At 36.9% G+C, this 19,826-nt stretch overlaps 1 protein-coding gene across 1 annotated transcript; it reads left to right on the top strand.

The window, feature by feature from the left end:
• Positions 1–3,573: 3,573 nt before the first annotated feature.
• Positions 3,574–19,539, top strand: LOC122077282 (probable CoA ligase CCL8). The gene is made up of 17 exons (XM_042643175.1): positions 3,574–3,899; positions 4,863–5,032; positions 5,305–5,508; positions 6,113–6,278; positions 6,363–6,451; positions 7,147–7,216; positions 7,415–7,467; positions 7,630–7,737; positions 9,066–9,164; positions 10,386–10,478; positions 10,622–10,699; positions 11,768–11,872; positions 16,293–16,383; positions 17,105–17,178; positions 17,336–17,515; positions 19,189–19,242; positions 19,329–19,539. Exons 1-17 carry the CDS (start codon positions 3,743–3,745, stop codon positions 19,365–19,367), a joined length of 1,830 nt encoding a protein of 609 aa, XP_042499109.1. The 5' UTR covers positions 3,574–3,742; the 3' UTR covers positions 19,368–19,539.
• Positions 19,540–19,826: the final 287 nt, after the last annotated feature.

A 19,826-nucleotide genomic window follows, 5' to 3' on the forward strand; every position in this document is an offset into this window, starting at 1 on the left:
AAAAAGAAGAAAAGAAAAGAAAAGAAAAGAAAAGAAAAATCTACTAAGCATATAAGAAAAAATGAAAAGTGAGGGAACCATTATCTTTACTAATAATAATAATAATAATAATAATAATGGTTTATCATATAAAGGAATTTGATTGTTTATAGGTTAGATTTATTTGGTTAATGATGAATAGTTTTGTCATCTCTAGTAAAAGTATGTTAACTACTTTGATTGATTGTTAGTTTTATGACTAGAAATGTTTCCACATCACCACATATGGTTATTTGAGCTACCCTTAAATGGGTGGCTGATCTACCTTAATCCCTCCATCGGTGTTCCTTCTAATCTCGCTATATGTCTCTATTTGAGTACTTGACAATACCTTCTATCGATCATCCACTTCATATCTGTGATGGGTACTTTGTTGTTATGAGCTACAGATGTGCAAGGCACCATTTAGTACCAAAGGTCATAAGCATCATATAGAGTTGTTCCAATCGATTGAAAGAGGGTACCAGAAATTAGAAATTTGGGTTGATGATGGTGGTCTGATTAAATGATTAAGTCAAGAAAATCAAGAGGGTTGGGCATGCTTTCATTGTACTCAATATTGGGTCCGAATCTCTCCTCCCCTAGAAAAGTTCCCCTGCCTTTTCCATCCCAATCACCTGATTGGTTGAACTGCTAGTTCTAGGAAAGCTACTGATGTGCGCAATCTCTACCCTTAAATTATATATTTAACTTCAAGGTGATGTAAATAGCTTTCTATCTAGTTAAGGTTTAATTTTGCTTTTGGGTAAAAAAAGAAAAAAAAAAAAAGAATTTCTTGAGAATAACAGTATAATATATAATTTATTCATATTTGTGAGTATCATCTACAACATTGGATCCAAACCATAGTTTAAAATATTTGGTATCAATCTTGGCCCATATCAATACGAAATCAAGTATGAATTAATGGTTTTCAATCCAATTCAGGTGAAATGGATAAATCGATTCTTCAAACCACGCTTGAGAATATAAACTTGAAAGTAAAAAGGATATAACTATCAAATGAAAAAGGAGTTATGTTCTTAGTTGGCCGATGAAGAGTATTAATAGGGTCAGATCCTCTCCAGCCGCTGAGACGCCTAGCACGCATCCGAATTATTAGTGATTAAGTAGTAATCGATCAGGCACATCAAGGCATGATTCATTCCACTTGGATTTTGTCTGCATCTTGAAAAAGAAAAGGTTAACCGTTTGTGTGTCTTCATCTGATGGCAAAATTGGAGTTCTATAGTAAGGCTCTATTTGGATGAGTCTTATCCAATCTGGCATTATTTATTTATTTATTGATTTAATATTTTAAGATGCCAAAAATGAACTTTTATTAAAATAAGTTTATTAAGAATTATAGTAGCTCCACATGAGTCTGTTTTAGGTTGCTGGTGCCTTAAATAAATGTTTGTGGTTTGGATTAAATTAGGGTTTAAAAACCTGAAACTGGGATCTAAGTTGATCAAAATCATCCCAAAGTTGACCTAACCCCAGATTTCGAAAGGAGATCTGCCAGAGGCAGGATCGATCTTTGATTCGAACCAATCAATCTAATCTTGAATTTCTAAACCCTTGATTTGGATCATTTAATGACATTTCATCTTAGGATATCACAGCATGTACCCTAAATAGAATTAAGAAAAAAAGAACCCTATCTATAAGTGTGTGCCTACGCCTAGACATTATCGATGCAAAAAAACCGCATTACCCCGCATTGAGATGCTTGCATATGCCCTTTCATTAGCCGCACCTGTTGACATGTACCTACATTTGCGAGTAACGTTTTTTTACCCATGGAGTTATTTATTAAAAAAAATAAAAATGAAAACAAAGTCCAAACCCCAAACAACTCTATAATGGTACGAAATAGTACACAAAAATGCATGCCAATACATGGAAAATAATAATTAAATTTGAATCTAGAAAGTTGACGTTTGATTATCTCCTAGGTGTATATAATGATAACTTATGTTTCTAGAAGTCGATAGTAACCAGCGAAAGAATGGCCACGAGTCGTTTCCAAAAACGAGTCTAGGTCCTTTCTTGAACCATAAATAGGTAAAAATTTCAATTTCTATTTCTGAAAACAAATGAAATGAAACAGTTTTATCAAACACTTTTTGTCCTCTTTCTGCCGTTTCTGGACATAGAAAAGGCAAAAATGCATTTCTTGAAACATTATCAAACGGGCCCTAGGATTAGGCATTTTTTAACCGATCCCAACCGATTTGTATCCCAAATCTAGGTTTTCGGCCAATTGATCTGACCATGGTTTTAAAAATCCAATCGTATCTTTCAAGATTGCCAAGGTCCTATTGGTATCAGCCGAGATTGATTCCTAGTTGCCCAGGTCATATTACTATCAGCCAAGATTGATTCCTAATTTCAATATACTGGTAAAGTATAAGGATAAAATGGTTCAAAATTCCATTTTCTTTAAAATTGAGGTAAATCTGTCTGATCCAGTTTGATCTAAGACCAATCTATCGATTCCAAGTTTTAAAACCTTGGATCCAACTGATCCAATCCCAGTCCTCAATAAAAAAGCAATGGTTAAGGCATTTTTGGGCCGATTAGGATATTGATTTTGTGTTTTTTTGGCCAACGAATCTAGATGATTCGATCCCAGCCAACCTTAGTATGAAAACCAGGGTTAACGCATTTTTGGGTCGATCATGACCAACCATGGTTTGAGGAATCATATCAGATCAACTTGAATCAGTTGGATTAGATTGGTATTGGCCCTCTCCGATATCGCTAGATCTTTCATACACACGAAGGTAATAGGAAAAGAACCGGTTTTCTGACGCCAACAAGGGGTATTGTCTAGGGGTGTCAATCGGTCGGTCCAGGTCAGTCTTGATCAGGCTTACCCAGGCCTGTGTCCTCGGACCATGACCTACCTATTTACGGAATGAGTCGGTCTCGATTAGTGTCGTGTCGGGCTCGATCTAGTTTCGAGCTTTAATCAGGCTTTTCCTAATCGGGCTAATTGGGTAATAATCAGACATTAAACGGGGTAATGTACCAATAAAGCCCCAAACAGTCTTTATATTTCTTAGATTTAAGATACTTTAATTTATTTTGTTAAATTATCAATAATTTTTAAAAAGTTATATATTACACTTGATTACAATCAATAATTGATAAAAATATCAATACATGCACTATTCAATCCAAAAAAAAAAAAAAAAATCAAAATACCTATATAAATGGTCGGGCTAAACATATCGGTCCAAGTTGGGCTTATAAACAGGTTGGCCGATTGAGAGACCCATCGGGTTTACCCCTTACACCGTGTACTATCTATTTATAAACGGGACGGGCTTAGGCCCAACATGTTTATTAATTGGACTGGTTCAGATTGGACCATAAACGTGTCGGGCTCAGTCGGACCTACGGATTGAGGCCAATCCAGATTGGGATTGGGTTGGTATCGACCCGGTCCGATTTCCAGACCAATCCCGATATCATAAACCATGCCAGAGACACCATGACCAGGGAAGCTTTTCCCCCTCCGACATCTATAAAATTATAAACCGCAACGTCCACTGACTGGACTTGCAGGTACCCAACAAAGTTTAACCTTTTCTCCTCTGCAACCATTTTTGAAAATACCCGCGAGGAGAGTAGATTCCCCACCAAACTTTCAAGCTTGGAAATTTAAGGATCACATGTCGAATTGACTGGAGTAGCGGCCATTAATAAGAATCAAATGAAGGCATTTATACCTTCCAACCACTTAAAGTTTATTTGTCGTCCTCGATTATATCGAGAACCAACGGCTTTTGGTTTGGGACGCTTAGGGTTTTTGGTTTTCAGCCATTGGAGCAATCCCTGCATTTCATCTTCTGAGTCTTGTTTGTTTTCAGGTAAGCTTTCTTCATTTAATCACAGTCAATTAGAATTGTGGAGAGTAAATTGTATTACAGTCAATTTCTTAATTGAAATTGGATGTCTTATTTATTATTTTCAAAATCGAGATAGTTTTGAGCTAGGAAATGCTTAATGCCAGAAGTTTTATAAGAAGTTCTTGTTCCCTGATGTATCATGGTAGTTAAATTGTGTTTCTTTGAGCTGGAAGTTAGATTCTTTTGAAAGTACATTCATTCTGGTTGGTTCTTCATATTCTTTCTTGAGTGACTGCTCTTGGTGATGTCTTGTACGAATTTTATTGATTGAATGTGGTTACTTCGAAAATCTGTAAGCCCTGTAATAGGAATTTGTAATTTTATTTTATTTTTTCTGTTGGATGTAGTTTGAATGAGTGATCTTTTGATAAATTAGCAAAAGTCTGATCATTTTCTATGCTGACACTCGTTACTCATTGAAACGAAAAAAAAAAAAAAAGGAAAGATGGAGTTTCCCTGGGAGAAAAGAGAAGTAGCGACTGCGCTAATAAAATGGAAGCTCACTTAACTGAACCGTTATGAATAAAATACATCCAAGTATATTAGAGAAGATGATCTTGCTGCTGACTAATAAATTATGAGAGGAGTGAACATAATGCAAAATGCTTTTAACAACAAACAACTCAGCCTTATCCCAACTGCAATAATGCTTTTAACCTTGCCAATAATTATTAGAAGTTTCATGGGAGTTCATGATCCAACTTTATATTGTACTCATAGAGGTATCATTTTCAGCTATACACACTTGATTGTAATGGGATGCCAGATTGATGGACTGTTGTGGTGTTGGGTGGATTGCCTTTTTTTTTTTTGGGGTGGGGGTGGGGTGGTACACCTGAGTGTCTCCTGCTTATTTGAATTCTTTGGTGTTGAAATTGTTTAACTTGATTAATTATTTTTCTTTTTTCCTCTCTGGACATATAGTTTCTTCATCTCGTACATTAATGGAGGTTCTTCAAGCAGCCGCGAGGCATGGATCCCCAACGGGTGAAAGTATTGCTGTAAGAGTTGAGCAAAAGAGTTACAATTATGGTCAACTTGTCTCTTCTGCGTGCAAGATATCCAATTTATTAAATTCTGAGGTCTCCAAAGAAGTAAGTCAAAAGCTGCTGTTTGCTAGTTTTAGGTTAGCATATGGAGCTGTGTCCATTCGGTGTAATTAATACTGCAAATCTTAAAGTTAAATGCAATTACATATTTCTATTGCTACCTGGTAGTAATTGGTAGACTACTGAAGCATATACCATTCTTATTATAGATTGTTTCACATCACTTGGCTGCTTCCTGTTATACCAGGTGCAGCTACTGATTTTCTATCTCTTTCTTGATTTCCAATTAATGCAATTCTTATTCCTCCCTAATACAGACATTGGAAGTGGTCAAACATCATACGTCTGTAAAAGGGGTTCAAGGAGCAGAAGGGCTTGGTGGAGCTCGGATAGGAATTTTGGCTAAACCTTCTGCAGAGTTTGTTGCTGGGGTGCTTGGGACTTGGCTTAGTGGAGGAGTTGCTGTTCCACTCGCACTCAGCTACCCAGAAGCTGAGCTCTTCCATGTGATGAAAGATTCGGTCTGTCCTAGGAAGATTCTCTCTTTACCAGTTCCCTAATCTTAAATAAGAAGATCTGTCATAGAAAGTGCCACATATAGTTGTTTTCATTTATTAGCAGTACCTTGCTGTTGTATCATTTATAGTTTCCCCTTCTTGTGGTTTCTCTTGATTCACCATAAGGCTTCTTGATTGCTGAGGACATGCAGTTGTCATCTTGTTTAGTGTGGGAGGCGAATGAATGACCATGATGTATGTTGAATTATATGATTTGCATGAAGCAAGTCATAATTACTTCGTCAAGATTCAAAGTTTAAATCCCATGTGTTACCCTTCTGTTCAAAATTTGTTCCATTTATTCAAGAAAAAGTTATCATGAGCATACTTTGAATTAATTCATGTGATGTTGATACTAGATTTTGTAAAGGTTTTCTAATTCTTGAATTAAATTATGTTTGAAGTGGTCAGTTCTACTTGAGCTTGTGGTACAGGTTTAATTTCTGAAGTACAATTATTCCATATGCAGACTGCATGGATCAGTTATATTTACATATGATAGTTGTGTCCAGTAATTCTTCTTTTGAAATGTTGTTAAATGTAACTTATACGAATGTTTCATTCCCAGGGTGTCTCCATGCTTCTATGCACTGAAGATCATCAAGAACTTCTGGGAAGTGTTGCTGCTAAATGTGATGTCAAATTTTCACTAATTCCCCCAGTTTCATCAATTGGAGAAGTGGAAACAGAGAAAAATATATCAGAGAAAATTGAAAACTCGAAAGTGGCAGAAGGTTGTCTATCTTATGATAGTCCAAAATCTTGTGTCTTATAGGATCCACCAGAAAATTTCATTGATAATGTTGTTTATGGCGTAGGAGAGGATCCAGCATTGATCATTTACACTAGCGGAACAACGGGTAAACCCAAAGGTGTTCTTCACACTCACAAAAGCATCTTATCACAGGTAGTTGTCTGATGATTAAATACATTATGAGTTTCAGGTTCATAACTATACCATGGAGTTAGTCATTTGTGCTATTTTTACATTCATATATCTCATATACTTGGAGAGAACATATAAACAGACTTCAGATTTTCAAATGCATCAGTCATTTGTGTTTTAAGTGTTGTTACATGGGCTAGGACTTGGCTAGGGGTGTTGTGATCAGGGATATAATGTGCTCAGGTGATTACCATTTGATGTAGCTTTGGTGGAATGTTGTTACTCCATGAGTTCCCTTGTGGACTTGCTTGTTTTGTAGTCCCTCTAGCTAGCTCTTTTTTTTATTGGTGGGGTTCAGTAAAATCAGTAATTTGGTGGAAAAATAAGGTACCATACTTGCTTGTTATAAGTGGACATAAAAAAAGTTGAGTCTTCTAACATTTCTTTTTTGTATGTTAATACCATACATTAGAGTAGACATATCTTGGTGTTTCCCAGAATAGAAACACTTGCAGACATATTTGTGAACATTTTAATATGAGATTATAAACTCTTTTAACCGATTCTAAAATCCTAAAAGGATGCAAACTTCATTAATAGTGCATTTATTGTTCATAAAATGCAAAATTTATTTCTTCTCTTAAATTTCACCTCAATTCATTGTCTATTATTTGTCATTGACATTAACTTTCGCTGTAATTTTGGGTCAATTGCAGGTCCAAATCTTGGCAGAGGCATGGGAATATACGTCTGCTGATATATTTTTGCATTGTCTACCCTTGCACCATATCCACTGAGCGACATACATTTCCTTTTTTTAGTTGAAGACTTGTACATTTCCAAAGTCGAAAGATCCACATCTTTGTGGATCTCTAGGTTGAGATACACTTATGCACACAAATTTTATTGTTATGTGTCCTGTTTGTTTGCGATTTGATAATTTTAAAGGTTCTATGTTGTATTGGATCCTTAACCACGGTTTACATGTCCATGGAATTTTCAATGCTTTGCTTGCTCCTCTCTATGCTGGTGCCGTGGTAACTGCTTCAAGCCTTCAAACTCATCTCTTTATTAGTGTCAGAAAGCTTTTAGTTAAAATTGTACTGCTGCTCTGGTACATGAGTTTTTCCTAACAATAATTGTTACTTTATTTGAATTTTGTAGCTTTTTCTATAATATATCTTTTGGTGTAACTGAAGGTTGAGTTCATGCCAAAATTTAGTGTGAGAGGAATCTGGCAGAGGTGGCGTGAGTCATATCCAAAAGATGGAAATAAGGTTGATGATGCTATCACCGTATTCACAGGAGTAAGTGAAGTTATGTTAGAGTTGTTATTATTATACTTAAAATGTATTATGAAATATGCAGCTTCATTTATTTTTTTATTTTTTGGTTAATATCTTGCAAAAAAAAGCATGTATGGTGTCATTTGCCAGAATAGAAAACTAGCTTGTTGACCCTAGGAATCATAATCGTGTAACTGTGTAGACACCCCACATTTTATAAGGCGTGGTTTCCCCATCTTCGAATGGGACACAGTGCTTGAATTGCTCCAAAATTTTGGACTTGAACTAATGATTTAATGGATTGTGGTCAATATTAAATAACTGTGGAGTTTGCCACGCTTTCTTTTTCATTTTCTTAAATGGGCAGTTAATTAAGTTGAGTTTGCAGGGTGGGACTGTTTGAATTCTTCCATCACCAAAATGTACCTTTTTCTTTCTCACTTGGTCTCAATGCTAAACATGGCATCAGAAAACAGCTGCTCATCACTCTACCACCCTCTTCCCTTTCTCCCCCTGAATGCAATTATATCTTGCCACATTAATGTCCACTTTTTCTCCCTCCTCGAAGACTTGTCAAAGGGCAACCCAGTGCACGAGGCTTCCACCACTGCATGGGGAGGGAGGGGCAAATGTATGCAGCCTTACCCCATGCTTCACAGGAGAGGCTGTTTCCAAGTTTTGAACATGTGACCAACATGTTGTAATAGTGCAACTTAACTGTTGCACCACAGATTCGCATGAGGCTCCTCGAAGGCTTGTCAATTTCCATTTATTCTCCCAATTTTAAATATAATTGAAAAAATATATGCCTTGGGATATGATATTTACACCTATACGACTATACGTTCCTAAGGGACTCCAAAATTTTTGAAAATTTTCAGATATGGTGCTTAGAAGCTCCATCCCATACTCTACTTTGCTCTGCAATCTGGTTGTTGCACTAATTAATGTTGATTTGTGAATTGTGACATATGGGAGTATGGAACCTAGACCAGAGATCTAGGGGGATTCAAACTGTCAGATTTCTTCTACCACGTGGTAGTGTTGGTTGGTCTCTAAATTTTGAAGGACAAGTTGTACAATCAGCATCTAATCATGGATTGATTCTTAAACTTGTCATGTGTCAGAATAAGACTTTCAGAACTGGTTGAAAAAGTCACTTTTGTTGAGAGATAGGGAACATTGCAAAAACAAGGGAAAAACCCCAAAATGGGCCAATTGTGCAAGCTATAATCTTATGTTTTCCCAATTGAATACCAATTTATTCATTCAGTTTTTTTTTCATGCGATGAAAATTTTTGTACTTTTCATGTGAAGTTCTTAAATTCAAGTGCTTTTATGATACATAGGTTCCAACAATGTATACCCGATTGTTACAAGGCTATGAAGCAATGGATTCAGAATTGCAAGCTAGTTCTGCCTCAGCTGCAAGCCAGTTGCGCCTTATGGTAAATAGAGTTTTTTTATTTTTTTTGGTAAAGCCTTATGGTAATAGAGTGAATTCACTATATGAGGGTAATTATTTGACCAGCATATCTCTCAGAGCCTTCATGTTTTTTTTTTTTAACAAAACTCTCATTTCAGTTTGAAATAAGTACAGATGTTTCTTAAATACGGAGGGTACTTTTTCCCAAGGAAAATTCAGTAGGCAACCAGGGTGCGGGCAAAGGGTAAATTCAGTAAACCATGCTCTTGCAGCTGCTCCAATTGGTTAATGGATATATTGGAAATAGATTGACACCAAAGAAAGGGGGTGAGGGGATGGGAGGGGAGTTAAAAAAATTAATTTTTAACTTAAAAAAAATCACTGGATTAGGAACTTCCATAATGATTAAACTTGCCAATGCAGAAGTTAAAAGGTCACTGGAATTATAATGAGTACTCATTGATTATTATTCGTTTTCTCAAAAAAAATTTCCTAGACATGATTATCGTGCTCACTGAGTAGTATATCTGTTCCAAAAATAATGACATTTTTGGTACTTATCAAGGGAAAATGGCTAAAAATGACAATATTATGATCCTCTACCCCATGGTCTTGTTTATCATGCTTCTCAAATCATAGTGACTATCACATTTTCCAGCACAAAAGTTCTTGCGTTATCCTGATTTTCCAGTGTGACATGTGCTATCCCTGCGGCAACTCTGATTGTTTCACTCTATGTCACATTTTAGTGACAGGCTGAGTGTGTTGTTTGATGAAGCCTTATTTACAGTAGGTTTTGATGTACTGTTGCTGTGTTTTTCCCTATATCCTTCAATCCCTCCCTTCCTGGGGCCTTTTCACAATGACGTGCCTCTTTTTTTTAATGCAATTTCTTTCCTCTATGTTCATGGGCTTCAATTACCCTTCTTCCATGCGTAGATCATTTATGGAAAATTAACTTGCGATCATTTCTTTTGCCACTGTCCTCTTCCATCTCTTCCTCTGCTAACTATTTCATTGACCACCTTTGCTTCAACTAAGTCTAGAAGAAAAATAATTTAAATGCATGTGGGTCCAAGTGGTGAAGTTAGTGGAAGCCATGAATGAAGTTTACTGTTAGAGAATTCTTGATTTCTTCATGCATAGGGTTCGTGATGTTTGCTCAACTTAAATAAGCTATGTAATATTTCTAAATTTATGTTACTGGTGACTTGAAATTCACTTGTTGTTTCTGTTTTTTTAGATGTGTGGTTCCTCTGCACTTCCCTATCCTGTTATGCAACAATGGGAAAGCATAACAGGTCATCGTCTATTAGAGCGCTATGGCATGACTGAGGTGAGTGAAATTTGGTCATCTAGTTGAAAGTCCCTCATTTTCTCTCTTTAGTCTACTTTTGTGGTTAACGTAAAAGTGCTCTGTTCATCTCTATTTCTTCAGCTATATGCTTCCAATGGTTATTAATTGATTACCCTTTATAGTTTGTAATGGCGCTTTCTAATCCCTTAAGAGGCATGCGGAAAGGTGGCACAGTTGGCAAACCACTTCCTGGTGTAGAGGTTAGCAAGTATTTAATGATTCTTTCACTGTGTAATGTGTAATGTATTATATCAATCATAGTTGTCACGGCGCCAAGGCGAACCAAGGCGGTGGAGGGTTGTCTAAGCGCTTAGGCGAGAAGGCGCCCGCCTTAAGGCGAACTAGGCGAACAAGTGTTATTTTTTTATTTTTTCAATTTTCTAACATTATTTAGTAAGTTATATATACTTTGTATCATAAAAAATCAAGATTAAGCCACATCAAGTCATTAAAAATCAACATTTAGCCACAACAAATCATAAAAAATTAACATTAAGTCATATTAAGTTATAAAAAATCAACATTTAGAAAAATGCTCTAATTCTATAATAAGTTTGACTGGTCAAATGATTTTATTTTTACATGAGACTTTTTGTATTAGTTATAATATAAAACCAGCTTTCTAACAAGTCTAAGATTACTTAAATCTGAGTTGCAATTACAAAGTAATGCTTCAGTCAAACTTATTTTTAAGTGCGCGAATACTGTTAAAATCGTCTGAATGAAAATAATTTTATGAATATCAAAACAAAATATTTTTTTACCGGACTTTTGGTTTTTAGCAATGTTTTTAACATGATAGAATTTATAAAATTTTCATAATTGAGAAAAACCCTAGCATTTAAAAGTTGAAAATTGTCCATATAACCAAAATCCAGTTTTTGTTCTTGGACTGGGGGGTTGACTTTTTATCCTTTTGGAATTTGATTTTTAAACTATTTTTATTGGATTCAAATAGGGGGTATTTGCTTATTTATGAATAATATCTTAAGTAAATGTTACATTTACTTGAATGATATTTGGCATAAATAAGTGCCGAAACAGAAGGCAACATGCAGTGCAACAAGGCGGCTGTCGCCTAGGCCCCAGGCAAACCGCCTGGACGCCTAGGCGTCGCCTAGGCGATGCCTTGACAACTATGATATCAATGTCTATAAATGAATGCACCAATAAAACCCAAAAATGGATCCAGCTTGTGAATAATAAAAAACTGATGCAAGATATATATTGAAGGTTTCTCATAATCTTCTTTTCTTGATTTATGATAGGTTAAAATTCTTGCAGAAGAGGGAAGTGAAAATAATACAACGATTATAGGTGAGCTTTGTGTTAGAAGCCCTTCACTGTTCGAGGAATATTGGAAACTACCTAAGGTACGTGTATATTCTAGTCTTTCACAAAATATTTGTAGTTGGCACAGAACTGATCTCACGATGTAATCCCATTGCATACACAAGTTTTATGACAATATAATTTTTATTGATGAGATTAAAGAGGGGAGGAAATGCCAAGTTAGAAAGGGGGGGTAATGTACTTTAAAATTAAAACATACAATAGGGAGTGCAATTTTATTGAAAAAAGTAGAAATGGAAATTTGATGATTAAGAGTGAACCCAAGAGTGTGATCATTGTTTGCCACCCTTTCGCCTAAAAGCTCAAACTGTTGGGGAAGGGCAGCGTCAATGTTTACATCAACATTCCCCCGCACATGCAAAGCCAAGATCCCATGGTCCTTGCATGTGTAGCTCACGTGGCATTTCCTTTGCATGGCATCAATGGAGAAGAAATGTCGGGAAAACTCTTCCGATGTACTTCCTAGGAGTCGAAGATCTTCCTACTTTGATACCATGTTCACTACCGTTTCACCGAAAAGCTCGAAGTGTTAGTCAAGGATGCATCAATGTATACATCAACAATCATTTTCGTTCTCTAGGTTGAATTGTAAATAAGAGGGCAGATTGAATAGGTTGCTGGCAGAAATAGAACTTGGTGGATGAAAGTCGGAGGGGCTTCTGAATGTTTGGAAAGAAAAGAAATATACTAAAATTGAATATAACTGAGATGAGGATATTGAAATGGATGAGTTAAATTACAAGGGAAGGGAAATTGGAGTAACACCATAAAGGAAGAAAGTTGAGTGAAAGCTGATCCCGATTGTTTGGTTATGTTGAAAGGGTGATGAGTGATATGATGCAACTGGGAAGAATTGAAAGGAAGACCGCGACTAACCTGGGTTGAAGTGGTGAGAAGTTTTGAGTGCGCCTCAGTTAACAGAAGATGTTCTTAAGGGGGCATGCTGGAACATAATTTGTGCTGTAGTTATCCGATTTAGTGGAGGCAAGGTTTGGAGTTTATCCTAGAACTATACAAATGAGCATCTCCTCCTGAAATAAGAGGCTTTCATGATGTGAGGGTAAAATCCCATGCTAACTGTGTCAAGTCACTGGTTTGAGTCTGAGGGCTGCCACTTTGTGCAAAAAATCCCTATGATCAGGGCTGTTCCGCCTGCAAAACTGAGACTTGCACAGTGGCACCCGGCTATGGTCCTTGTCCTCCTGAAATTCTAGAATCCTAGTGATTAGTCATGAGAATTGCAAGTAAGATAGTTTTCTAATTGCCTTATCTTTTTCTTGATTATTGGAAAATTATAAATATTTTTGTGTCCACAGTCGCATATGCACATCATTGCTAATTTGCTATTGTCCAAGCTTTCCCTGCTACTTGGTTCAACTCCAAAATCTTCTGCCATTCTATAATGGTGATGCAGATTCATCACCGAACTGGGCTTGTTTGCTTAGGAGCAAGTCCAGGATTGGTATATATACAACTGTACATGTTGGGCCTTTGGTTCATGGGTTTTCAATGTAATAGGCCACTTTTATGGGCCTAAAGTATGGGTGATAAGGTTGCATATGAGATTAGCTAGTAAGTTGTTTTGGTTAGTTCAATTTAAGTTGCATCTGTAATTATTTCCTTTGCTGTCATAGGCTTGTTAAGACTCAAGTTTGACTAGGTTGTTGGTAGTAGAGTGGTTAGGGATTTGTCCAAGCCTAATCTCCAACTCCTCAAATTTCGTTCCTTATTTTAGTTTCCTAGTTAGTTTAGGTTACTTAATTGGTTAAGGATTGGGTTAGGCCTTTCTTTTTTAGTGTTTGAGTTTATTTTTGAGTTTTCTATATAAGGTTGTGGGGGGGGGGGGCAGCATTGCACATGAAAATTGATTAATGAAAATATTTGCTTGCTTCTTCTCCATTGAAGAAATTGTGTGTAATTTGATTAAGAAACCCCTTGTGTTCAATCAAGATTTGATCAAGGAAAAGGGACTAGTGTCTGATCCAGTTGACACCTTGTGATGAGAAGCCCGGGTGGATCATCTTCAATGTTTGTTTTCTTTTGCTGCTATTGTGTTACTGGGTTGCTGATCTCTTTTCTCATTCATAGCCATTAACAAGTAAGTTTAGATCTGGGATTTCTGCAAATAGAACCGTAGTTTTTAGAAGTTCATATTTCACACTTTTTTTTTAGATTAAGCAAACCAACCATTGGATCATCTCGATTTTTTTTTTTTTCTCATGAACCCTAATCAAGAACTCGATTTGAATTTGAGTAGGTTCTGATCATTGGATGTTAAGACATTTCTGTTCTTTATATTTTACCCTTTAGCCTATTTTTGCTACTGTTTTACCCCACTGAACTAGTTTTTTTTTCATACCTGAATCGAATCTGGTTTCATATATTATATTTGATTTTATTATCTGAGATTGTTACAGATTTGATTATTTGGTGTACCTAATTTTTTTACTCTGTTTTGACCCAAGGAAATTAACATATTACCATTGTTATAGGCTACTCTGGTTTTTATCGACTGAAATACTGAATTCTAAGTTATGTAGAGGGACTGTTTTGACATCTGATTTCAGTACCTATTGAGTCAACTATTTTTCTGTTCTTGTTGATTGGTCAATTACCTAAATAACCTTATCCCAAATCTGTTAAGTTTTCCCCTTGAGTTTGTATACTTTTTGATTTAAAATATCTTGTTTGGCTACTGTTTTGAGTCTTCAATCCAGTACTACATTAGATGGCTTCAATGGATGTTCATTAAATTACTTTCTCACTATCTCAATCTAAATCATATACTCCACAAGAATACATTTTGGATCCCCCCCCCCCCCCCCAAAAAATTTTTTTCTTTCCCTCTCTTTTATCTTATTCTCTCCCTTTTTCCCTGTGATAATACTTTATTTCTTCATACTTGTGTGCGCAGGGCCTTGAGATCTCGTTTGAACATGCTGTGTTGATGTTTAAGTGCTATCCACTGCATTTCAATAATCATGGCATCTCTTGTCTCCTTTACTCCTTCGATTTCTCCTCTTCTTCTTGCTCTCCTGTTATTTCCTTTTTTCCTTGTAAGCTTCTGTTCCTGCCTTTTACTCATGTGCAGAGCCTTTGAGATCTTGCTTGAAAATGTTATAGTACTATATATTACCTTCAATAATCACATTACAAATGTAGGGTTACTTAAAGGAAAAATTTATAGGACAGTCATACGACCGGCTATGATGTATGGTGCGGAATGTTGGGCAGTTTAAAAGCATCATATAGATAAACTGAGTGTAGCGGAGATGAGGATGTTTAGATGGATGAGTGGTAAAACTAGGAAGGATAAAGTAATGAATGATCATATTAGAGCTGGTTTGGGAGTAGCTCCGATACCTGTTACTATGAGAAAGTTGTTTGAGGTGACATGACCATGTTCAATGAATGCTTTGTTTGATTTGATTCAGATTGAAGTATCTAAAAGAGCTAGGAGCAGACCTAAAATGAACTTAGGTTAGGATAAGTGGTGAGGAAAGACATGCATAGCTTAGGCCTTGTATCAAGTGTGATGTTGAATAGAGCTGATTGGAGGGCAAGGATCCATGTTGCTGACTCCATTTTGTTGGGATAAGGCCGAGTTGTTGTTTTTTCAAGCATTTTGCTTTAACTTAACTGTATAAATTTTCTCTGTTTATGCTAACTCTGATATATTTTCTTCTTGGGGCTTTGTCTTCACTCTTCGCCAAGGTGGTGAAGTTTTATAGCTTTTGTTAGTTGTTACCAAAACTTTCTTCTGTTAGGAGGCATGTTAGTTACTGTGTTATCTATTATTTACTGTATTATGTGAAGTGAATCTTTCCTGTAACATTTGATTTATGCATGTGAAGCGATGAAACAAGCAATGGCCCATTAGCCATTACTAGTAAGTATAGGTGCCCCTTACTCAAGTAAGATGCGTTCTAGAGCTGAACAAGCAGTGTGCCCAAAGACATTTCTGTTACTGGTGATGTGACACATCACACTTAAATCAGTTCATCACTCTACCTCGTTCTTGACGTCTAAAACGTAAAATCATCCCAAGCGCTGCTAATGTGGAAGGCGCTAGCATCTTCGACCACTTGAGCCAACTTTCCTCAATAATTAGGTGTTCCGATAATCATTCTGCCTTAACTTCCTGTAGTAACGGATAAATACATTTGGCCACAAAAATGTCACCAATACTTTTGGGCGTTCACTTCCAAATTCAGTTTGATATACAACTAAAAGCTGTAGCTAGGAGCAATATACACCAACATTCAGTTTTGGTGATCAAATCCTAGTGGTTCGTCTTGGTCCTTGAATTTGTCTCTAATTATCTGGACAAGAAGTGGGGATGAAATTGTGACTTGTTTAAAATTATGCTACTACATGTTTTGTTTCTTTGTCATTTTTTAAATTCTCATTTTTGGTCTTTGCATTTGTAATCATCAATAGGTTACAAAAGAATCGTTTATTGATGGTGGGTTCTTCAAGACTGGAGATACAGTTACAGTGGATGAGGATGGGTACTACGTAATTTTGGGACGTAAGGAATCTTTTTATGTATTAGTTGATATAAATTTTCGATTTGGGTAATGCATCTGTTACAAAATATTACGTTTTGAACTCCTTGCATATGGAGAGCTTTCTCATGGGAGGTTCAAGGATACACATGACCCTTAATCTTCTGGAATCTTATGATCATGCTGAACTTTGTTACTGCCTGCACAATAATAGAGACATATGTGAATGGACCATAATTCTATGGCATTGTTTAACATCATCGACATATACTTGGGTTCTCTTTGTTATGTGTACCTCAAATAAGATTTAAGTATTGCATGACAATGATTTAGTGCCGCGGTTCTATGTGAAAAAGATTGCGACTAGGTAGCGTGCCCCTATGCCCAGACACAGGGGGTGGCAAAAAGACTGCCGTGCCCCCCGGTTGGATGCCTGTGAGCCTCCCCAGGTTGGTCCCTGCATTGGCACAGTGGCCACTTGAGCAGGAAGCAATCCCCAGCCCTATATATATAATCGAAGTTTCAAAATTGGGGATTTAGTGCTCAAGAAGATCCTAGCAAGGAAAATTCAAGCCAAACTACGAAGGTCCCTATTTTTTGGTAAAAAAGTTATTTCTGGAGACGTGCTTATTCTTACCTACATGGATGGATGTGAACTTCCTGAGCCAGTAAACTCCACTCTGTGATGGTAAATATATATATATATATAATGGAATTTCTTAATACTAAAATACTTGATGGCAGGTACAAGTGCTGATATTATGAAGGTTGGTGGATACAAGTTGTCTGCTTTAGATATTGAATCTGTGCTTTTAGAGGTAAGTGCTTTTTCTACTTATTTATTTTTCGAGCTGACCTCTTCAAATTTTCTATTTTGGCATTTTGAAAGTAAATTTTGCTTCTTAGTGGGAGGTCTTCTATTCTTTTCACAAGGAAGACAAATAAGGTCATAACCAACCTCTCCATTTTGTTCAGCATCCTTGTGTGTCAGAGTGTTGTGTTCTCGGCTTACCTGACAAAGATTACGGGGAAGCTGTGTGTGCAATAATAGTACCGGAGGCAAATGCAAAGAGAAAAGCAGATGAAGAGTTTAAGCCTGCTATGACCTTGGAAGATCTTTGCACTTGGGCCAAGGAGAGGCTTGCACCATACAAGGTATCACCTCATATCTGTTTTCATCTTTTGTTATTCTTTCATGAGAAGGTTGCATATAGCTAAGCACATGAGAATGATTTCCTTTTTTTTATTGGCATGTGTGTGTGTGGGGGGGGGGGGGGGTGGGGTGGGATTGCAAGACCTGGGGTGGATTGCAGTGGAAAACTTAGGGCCCGTTTGATTTTGTTTCCAGAAACAGTTTTTTCTGTTTTTCTGTGCTCAGAAACAGAAAGACACCCTGAAAACCATTTGATTTTTCTGTTTTGTTTCACTTGTTTTTGGAAACAGAAATAGAAATTTATACCTATTTTTCTGTGTCTGGAAACAGGACCAGAGAAACAAGTTAGACTTGTTTTTCTGTTTATTGAAACAAGTTAGAGAGAAAAATTATAAAAAAACCGATGCTCATTCGACCGACCCAACGCATTGAAACTTCTCGTTCAAAATCTTGGCTCTTCCCTGCTACCCAGAAGCGGCTGCTCTCACACACAAATCAGACATGGCATCTGAGAAACAACCAATCAGTGCGTAGAAGCTCAATGAAGAGCCGTTGGCGTCAGAGGACCGTTGTACGGTGGAGGAAGTGGCACTGGTTGTACCGGAAATGGACGATCCCTCACTTCCGGTGATGACATTCAAAGCTTGGTTTCTGGGTGTTACTTCCTGTGTTATGATTATGATCCTTCGCCAGCATCAACATATCGGCTGTAGCCCCTGATTCATCTCACATATGGTTTAATTAAAAAAAAAACCTTAAAACTCGCAGAAATCAGTGGTGGTGTTAGGTGTTTTCAGTCGCGGGTTTAGGCCATCAATAGTAGCCATATGATCGGCAAAATCTGTGCGTCCTTCGCTGGTTTTCAGACATGTCGGCAGAAGCTTTATTGACCGCTGCCAAGGGTGGCTTTGGTCCTGCAGATAATGCCCTTTCATAGGTTTCGGCCATATGTTTTGGGGTCGGGATTTTGACCTTCTGATCTGTTGAAGGGAGGCCTGTAAAATCCTAGCATAGCAGACCCAACAGAGAATTTCAGGTTTTAGGGAGAAGCTTCAGCTTGAATCCAGGACCCTTCAATATGAAGGAGCATGTGATCGTTACTATTTTTGCTAACTGTGGGGTGGCTTATGGAGGTGGAGGCACTCTATCGGTGCCATTACGGTTATGAAGGCTTACTACAAACAGAGCTTAAGTTTCATTTGTCTCTTCTCCTTGTCCTGAGCAGAATGGTTGGTAATGAAAATCTTGTTGGGGCTTTTTTTTTTTTTTTGGGGGGGGGGGGGGTGGGTATGAATCCTTTTCTTCTCTTCTCTACTGGTTTGGATTTTGGATTGAAGGGTTGGACCGTTGGATAATGAGATTTCAACTCTCTCTTCTTAATCAATCCTTGTGGAAATCGTTTCCGGAAATAGATTTATCAGACACTTTTTTCAACTCCAAAAACTGATTCTTAGAACAGAAACGGAAAAAATTGCTTCTGCTGTTTCTAGACACAGAAACAGCAGAAACAAAATCAAGAGGGCCCTTAGTCTCTAACTGGAACATGGTCCCTTCAACTCCATCCTGTATCTTGTTTGGATGAAGTGTTTAAAAAGTGGCAGTGTTTGATCGACCTTTTGTAGAATTGATGTTTCCCCACCAATGGGACTAATTGCTCTACTTTCCTTGCTTCCAGATGCCAACAAGATTATTCTTGTGGGATTCACTTCCACGTAATGCCATGGGGAAGGTGAATTATCATTTTTCTTTGTTGAGTACTTCCTCTCCAATTCATCATTAAGCTCATGCAGTTGCAATTTCGTATTTTGTTTTCAGGTTAACAAGAAAGAGCTGAAGAAAGTGCTAGACTGCTGAAATGCTATCTGGTACCAGTAACATGGCTGGTTTGAATAAACTTGATCCTTGTAAGTCCGCAATTAAAATGACCAAAATAAATAAAATTTCGAGGATGGGAGTCAACTACCCTTCTCCCCTAATGTCACTAGCATCCTAATTATTGAAATGAGAATAAACAATTTTTCTGTAATCTTTATAATCTGTTAATCTTCTCAACAAGTAGAAAGTTTTGCATTCAAATAGTGAAATTAACCTTTCAGTATAAAGCATATGGAGATGAATTTTACATAAAATCAGGATATTTGTAAGAGTCACCATTCTTACCAAGTTGTAGCTCAGCTGGTGCCAAAAGAGACATGTAGCCCTTGCCTCCCATAATCATCTGTGAAATTCATGTTCAAAAGGCCTAAGCTAAGTGGCTTAAATGGAGCCCATGTTCTGGTTATTATTATTGGTAAAACTTTTACTTAGACAACA

Source organism: Macadamia integrifolia, chromosome 4 (assembly GCF_013358625.1).
Source record: "Macadamia integrifolia cultivar HAES 741 chromosome 4, SCU_Mint_v3, whole genome shotgun sequence".
Lineage (NCBI taxonomy): Eukaryota > Viridiplantae > Streptophyta > Magnoliopsida > Proteales > Proteaceae > Macadamia > Macadamia integrifolia.

What these genes read in the sequence shown, in the direction of transcription:
- LOC122077282 (XM_042643175.1), top strand. Translation starts at nt 3,743, where the DNA reads ATGAAGGCATTTATACCTTCCAACCACTTAAAGTTTATTTGTCGTCCT. An exon ending in TCCATGTGATGAAAGATTCG is followed by an intron (nt 5,509 to 6,112) that starts GTCTGTCCTAGG and finishes TTTCATTCCCAG; the next exon opens with GGTGTCTCCATGCTTCTATG. An exon ending in CAAGCCAGTTGCGCCTTATG is followed by an intron (nt 9,165 to 10,385) that starts GTAAATAGAGTT and finishes CTGTTTTTTTAG; the next exon opens with ATGTGTGGTTCCTCTGCACT.